Source organism: Lactuca saligna, chromosome 9, assembly GCF_052625555.1.
Source record: "Lactuca saligna cultivar CGN05327 chromosome 9, ASM5262555v1, whole genome shotgun sequence".
Taxonomy (NCBI): Eukaryota; Viridiplantae; Streptophyta; class Magnoliopsida; order Asterales; family Asteraceae; genus Lactuca; species Lactuca saligna.
The window spans coordinates 150330122-150336561 of NC_136425.1; the positions used below are offsets into that span (position 1 = coordinate 150330122).

The 6440-nt window shown below is 33.5% G+C and overlaps 1 protein-coding gene across 1 annotated transcript; it reads right to left on the reverse strand.

Annotated features, from left to right (window-relative positions):
* Positions 1–4635: 4635 nt before the first annotated feature.
* On the reverse strand, positions 4636–6175 carry LOC145013964 (uncharacterized). The gene is made up of 3 exons (XM_078972317.1): positions 6142–6175; positions 5474–5533; positions 4636–5217 (listed from the first exon to the last, which is right to left on the reverse strand). The coding sequence occupies exon 3, from the start codon at positions 5214–5216 to the stop codon at positions 4815–4817; it is 402 nt and encodes a 133-aa protein (XP_078828443.1). The 5' UTR covers position 5217; positions 5474–5533; positions 6142–6175; the 3' UTR covers positions 4636–4814.
* Positions 6176–6440: the final 265 nt, after the last annotated feature.

The window sequence follows — 6440 nt, forward strand, 5'->3', positions numbered from 1 at the left end:
TTGGTCCTTTAGGGTTGTTTAGCCATTTACAGTATGTAATCAAGTATGGGTATGTTCTTCATATAAATAAATTGACCATTTCGGATCGACTTGTGTCATTACTAAAGTTTTTGGATGTGGGGGTAATTATATCATTTTCTGTAACATGATAGTTGTGACTTAATCCATTAAGCTATTCCTGTAACACGTTATATGCCTATTAATCCATTAACAATCAAACAAGGAAAAAGTGAACTGACAAGGAAACAAAAGAAAAAGTGCACTTTAGAAAAGTTTTTTTTTTCGAAAAAAAGGGTTACAGACAAGGAGCACTGTGCCTCGTGTGCAAAGTTAATGTTTAATTTTATCCCTTTTCTCCAACTGCACCATTTGTGGTCCCTGTGTATTTGCTTAAAAAAGTATATTCAATTCTCTTTGGCTTGTGGTCCCATCCCAGCGATGAAGATCCACGTGACTGGGAACAAGTTACCGAAACATATATAATCCCCAAATGTTTCATTCGTTCATGCACACACACATAAACAAGTGTAAGACAATTTTTTTTAATAATAATATATAAACCAACATTTCAGCCATGGGTTTGTTTACAACACTTTTTCCTATTTTATAACCTATTACAAAGATCATCGATAAAAAACTTCATCAAAAAACGATTACCATCACCGATCCAAGCAACACCACCACCAACTCTACGCACTAGCAGCACAAACTATTACCAACACCAACAACAAGCATCAGCAGACACAAAATCTATTACTAATATTGACATTAAACAACTTAAATAACACACCAAAACACAAACCCATGATAGAAATGCTTTAACCTACACATTTTTTTAGTTGAAGAACATGTACGTGAACACACCCATAATAACAACACCAACAATCCAAAGAAAATATTTTGCTTTCTTACATTTGTTGTGCTCCAAGACCATCTTCATATACGAGCCTTGCAGAGAAACGATCTTAAGATCAGCAACGATATTAGAAATGTCTAGCTGACCAACGAGAACGTCATCAACCTCATGTTCATGGCATCCAAGTCTCGATTAACACCCTGTCGGAGCTCACACAACTGGTCTTGGAAGTTCTCCCATATGAGAGAGAATTCCAGTTGGGTTTGTAGTAGATTGATGGCCATGTCTTCGTTGGTTACACCATTGGAATAAGTCTCCTCAATGTGATGACGATAGTTTGGAGACCAATTGTGTTCTGCAGGTGCGAACAAAGGCATTTTCCAATTTTTGAGTGAAGTTAAAGACGAGATTGGGGTAATGAAGTTTGCTGATGTGCCATTTTAGGGCAACAAAGTCTTCAAATTATATGGAGGTGCCTGAACAGTCGAAGCATGCTCCCTAAGATTCACATTCAATACAATGTTGTTTCGGTTATTGGGACGCTTTGAATTCTTGCCATGTTGTTGCTTATGTGTTAGGCTATGCTTATGTGGCAATGTAAACCGGCTACAATATGTGAAAGCGATTATATTGATAGGTAATAGATAATTCGTTCCCTTATAATGACACAAAACAAATTAAGTGGCTAAATGGGTAAACCCTAAAAACATAATCGGGCATATGTCATTTCCCCAAAAATAAACAAAGAAGACTCACCAATGGGTAAACCCTAAGATTCACATTCAACACAATCGGGCATATCTCATTTCTCCTAAAAACAAATTAAGTTGTTAAATGGATAAACCCTAAGATTCACATTCAACACAATTTTTACATGATAGAATGAATAAAAAAATGAATAAGAAAAAGAAGAACTAATAATCTGGCGAATAGTTTTTTTTTTTTTTTTTTTTTTTTTTTTTTTTTTTTTTTTTTTGGGGATCTAGTGAGGTTTTTAATACGAAAAGCAATAACTAGGAACTAGTAAAATAGAACAATTAAATATAAGAGTTTAAAATCAGAATTGGTAGCCACAAATCTCATCTGATGTGCAACTTGTGTTTTCTATACACAAGCCAATTGTATAGGCATGCAAGAATACTATCAAAAAGACTGTTTTTTCTTGCTCCCACCTATAAAAAATTACTAAATTTCTAAAGAATATGTACTACTGTACTTTTCCATTCATTTTTCACATCAATAAAATTAATATTAATAATTCAAATAAATTAAACTAAACATTCTAAATAGTTGTTATAGAAATATGAAATTCATTCAATTATTTCCACAACACACGTTTTGTAGACATTAAATGTGGAAAATAATATATTTGTTTACAAAAACAATTCGAAATGTTGGAAAAACTTAACTTTACAATTAAAAAGATAATCAGTTTACACATTAATCCAAACAATCTAAAAGTAAAAAATTAAATTACTTTTTACATTACATTGAATCCCAAAACATGTATTGGAAATAATGAAGGCATAATATCTAGTTGGTTATTTTCTTTTATCATGCATTAATTTGTATCCCCTAGAAATCACGGTTGTATAATTAATTAAACTTTTAAAATAAAAACTAAAAATTATTAATAAATTATTTTAAATAACTTATTAATTAAAAGATTTTTTTAGTTATCTAAATTTTAATCATTGATTTAAATAAATATGTGAAATTATATCACTTTATTATTTATATTAAATTTATTTTAATTTTTATTCTAATGTTATTAATTTAATGTAATTAGAGTAAGAAATTTAAAATTTGAAATTTGAAATGAAGAATTAATAGGCTTACAAATGACATTCATTAATTAATAAATATAATATAGTGACACATGACAAACGGAAAATAAAATATGCATTAATTAGGGGGCTAATAAAATGACACATGTAAAAAGAAGAATAAAACTATTCTTTTATTAAATAGGAAAATTGGTAGAGGAATAAATATTTTGTGGGGTTTTAATGTTTTCTATTGATAGGCTTTTAAAGGCTCTTAGTGGATCAAGGGACGAGCCAAGCCCACATACGCCCGCCTAGCCTAGCACTAGTACTAGCCGACGCCGCGAGTGCGTGCTTTTTTACTCTGTGGTCGATAGAAGCGAAGTGAAAACCTTTAAGGATATTTTTTTACTCCTTTAAGGACATTTTTTACTCTGTGGCTTACAGCCGATAGAAGCGAAGTGAAAACTTTTAAGAACAGAAGTTCGATCCGTGCAGTTATTAGACATTCAAGATTTTATTGTCTTGCATTTATTTTCGTCCAATAACAGACAATCTGCTTCTATCCCTTTCTTATAATCAGATCTAATCGAGAAGAAACTTGGTAATTGTATTAATAATAATTTGATTTATTATTCATAATATAATTCTCAATATAATTTGTCAGTTTCTTCGCATGTCTATCGGTTCTGATTTACAACAATCTTAAAGGTTTTTATTGGGTTTATAAATCATCAAACTAATAAACACCCAAATCCTAACTGCTAGTCTCCATTACATGAACCAAGAGTTTGTCAAGCTTGACCGATTTAATGGTCAGAACTATTCCTATTAGGCTGACAAGATCAAGTTCATGTTTCATGTATTGAAGCTCTCCTATGTTTTGGACCCAAAACTGACCTCGATTCCTTCTAATCCAATTCCCGGGGCCATGAAAACCGTGGATCCAACAATCATCTCCGATCCGGAAAAACAAAAGGGCTCTACGTAGAGAGTCTAAGGAACTGTGTGTGCGCCACATCAAGAACTCACTGTCTGGTCGGCACTATGATCTTTACGCACATATCAAAGATCCAAGAGATTTATGGAGTGCTTTGGAACTCAAGTACAAGGCACATGAGAAATGTACTAACTAAGTATTTAGAGTTTCAAATGGTTGATGACAAATCTGTCTTGAAGCAAGTGCATGAACTCCACGTCATGATCAGCAAGCTGTGATGCTTCGATGAGACTCATAGCTGTGAAATTGAAGAAAAAAAATGTAGGATTAAAACATGGGCCGGAATGTAAACTAGGAATTTGTTTTTTGGAATTTCAAACCAATATCTATAATAGAAGAAAAATAGATGATTATTAGTTTTTGATATATTAAAAAAATTATAAAATTTACACCCCAAAAGATTAATAAAATAATAATAATAATAAATCACCCCTTAGACACCTATTGATATTTTTATTAAAAAGAAAAATCAACCTATATTAAGTACTTATAATCAATTTTTTCGGAAAACAATGTAATTTCAACCAATAAAAATATTTCAAAAATTAATTAGGGTATCTATATGATAAAATGAAGTGTCTTTTTAACCAACCTCTTTACTAGACAATCATTTTGTTTAATCAAGCATGGATTACTTGCATAAAATTGCATGTTAATGACGTTAACCTAATCCATATTCATATAGCGACTATTTTGACAACCAATATTAGAAAGTAAATCATATCGTCCACAAAGTTCGGGAAGTGATGTCCATACTTTTATAACAGAGATTCTCATATTTTAACACTATAACATACCAATTATATACGAATAAAAGATGGTTGTTCATTTGAGATAACCAAGATGGTTACATGGCCTATGAACAAAATTAAAACCACCTTTTAAACCAAATAGGTAGAACTCAACAACTAATACTCCGTAATATATAATAGCTACTAATATTTTTAGTAAACTAGGTCTTCTTGGTAAATGGTCGACTAAATTGGAAGAAAATGAAAAGTTTACTTGTTGATTCCATAACATTTCCTAAAACGTAAACAAAATAAAAAACTAATTTGGAGTCACATATCCAAACTAATACTCAATAGTCAATAGTGTGATAGAAGAGTTAACATCACAATTCAAAAGCATCCAACAGATGATTAGATCGAGTTGATTGTTCACTGATCATAATAACGCACCAACATCGTCTCTATATGATCCAATTGCCACACCTGAGAAAGAAGATGACACCACAAATGAAATGCACGATCACAGCACAGGACCAATTAGCAAAAAGCCTCAACCAGTAGTGATCGTCCCCTATAATCCTAAGAACAATCTCATGAACAGCTATCGCCATAGCAGCAATTGCAATAAGCATGGCATATCTTGCACGCTTCTCGATCTTTTTCCAGAATATGGTCCCCGCACTCATTCCAACAACAAACACAGTCATGGAGATACAAAGAGCTTTCAAGTTCGCATTGAGAAACACCCAATCGCGTTTTGTCTTCCCAATGTTTGCAAGTCCTCCTGGGAATCCTAGCAGACACATCACACTGTTGATGGCTATGCATCCAGCTATCATCACCAACGCATTACGATTATCCATCCTGATTAAACCATTCAATTGTGTATTAGTTCCTATATAACTTGACGTTAGATGAAAAGAAAAGTCGAAGTAAAACATGGTCAACCAAAGTCAATTTTGGTCAAACCTAAAAAAGATTCATTACAGTGATGTAACATTGATGATAGTATTCGGATTGTTGATCTGAACAACTGTTAATGGTGGATAATTTCATTAATCAAAGTTAACGCTAATGAAAGTTAATTTAAGAGTATGGAATCGGAAGGATGAAATTGTACCTGAAGATGCCAAAAAAAACTTTGATGTAACTCGATGTGAAGCTCCGCTTAGACCTAAACCTGCAGGAATTGAAAAAGAAAAAAAAATGTAGGATTAAAACGTTAATCTAGCAAGGATTTGGAAGAACATGAGCAGAAATGTAAATTAGGGATTTGTTTTCAGGGATTTCTTAAGAAGAGAAGACCAAACACACACATACAGAGAGGTTTCAGTTGGTGGTGGTTCAAGCCAGAGAAAGCAACTGGTGTTCTCCGGCGGGATGAGGGGAGGGATCGCAGAGAAATTAAGGTGAGATAAATGGGATTTTCCGGCAGATTGGGTTGTGATGGGTCGATAAATGCAAAATTTAGGAGCTGGAATATGGTTTTTATAATCGGAGGGTAGCGGGGTCGGGATGTCGTTTGGGATTGTCGTGCATGGGAGAAAGGGAGGAAATGAGGGGAGCCGGAGAGAGTGGTGGTATGAAGCTGAGTGCTTGTTTTTAGGGTTTCTATGGTGGTGGTGGTTGGTGGGTTATCAGCAGCGAGGTGAGGCTGTGAGGGTTAATGGCTACCAGCGAAGGGAAGAGTGTGTCACGGCGGACGGCGGTGAACAGTAACAGAAAATGAGAGAAGGGGAGGGAGGATGGTTGGAGAAGGAGAGGGCCGGAGAGATGAAGAAGACATACCTTAAACACCTTCTTGCCAATACCGTGGAATGAAAGGAAGATTTGCAGCGAATGACTGAAGAATCTGAATTTTCTTATGTATTAGGAAAACAGTGTACGGAAGTTAAAAATAAATAAATAAATAAATAAATAAATAAATAAAATGAGAAAACGAATATAAGATATCTTTTTTACTTTTTTTTTAACAAAAAGGAACAAAAAAATCTTTTTTGTATTGTTTTGAAATGAGCGTATGGATAGAAAGAAAATTATCCTCTTATCCGATTTTGGCAAACCATAATAGTGAAAAACCCTAGTCC

Excerpts from the sequence above, each read along its gene's own strand:
- LOC145013964 (XM_078972317.1), bottom strand. The coding sequence starts at position 5,216 with ATGGATAATCGTAATGCGTTGGTGATGATAGCTGGATGCATAGCCATC.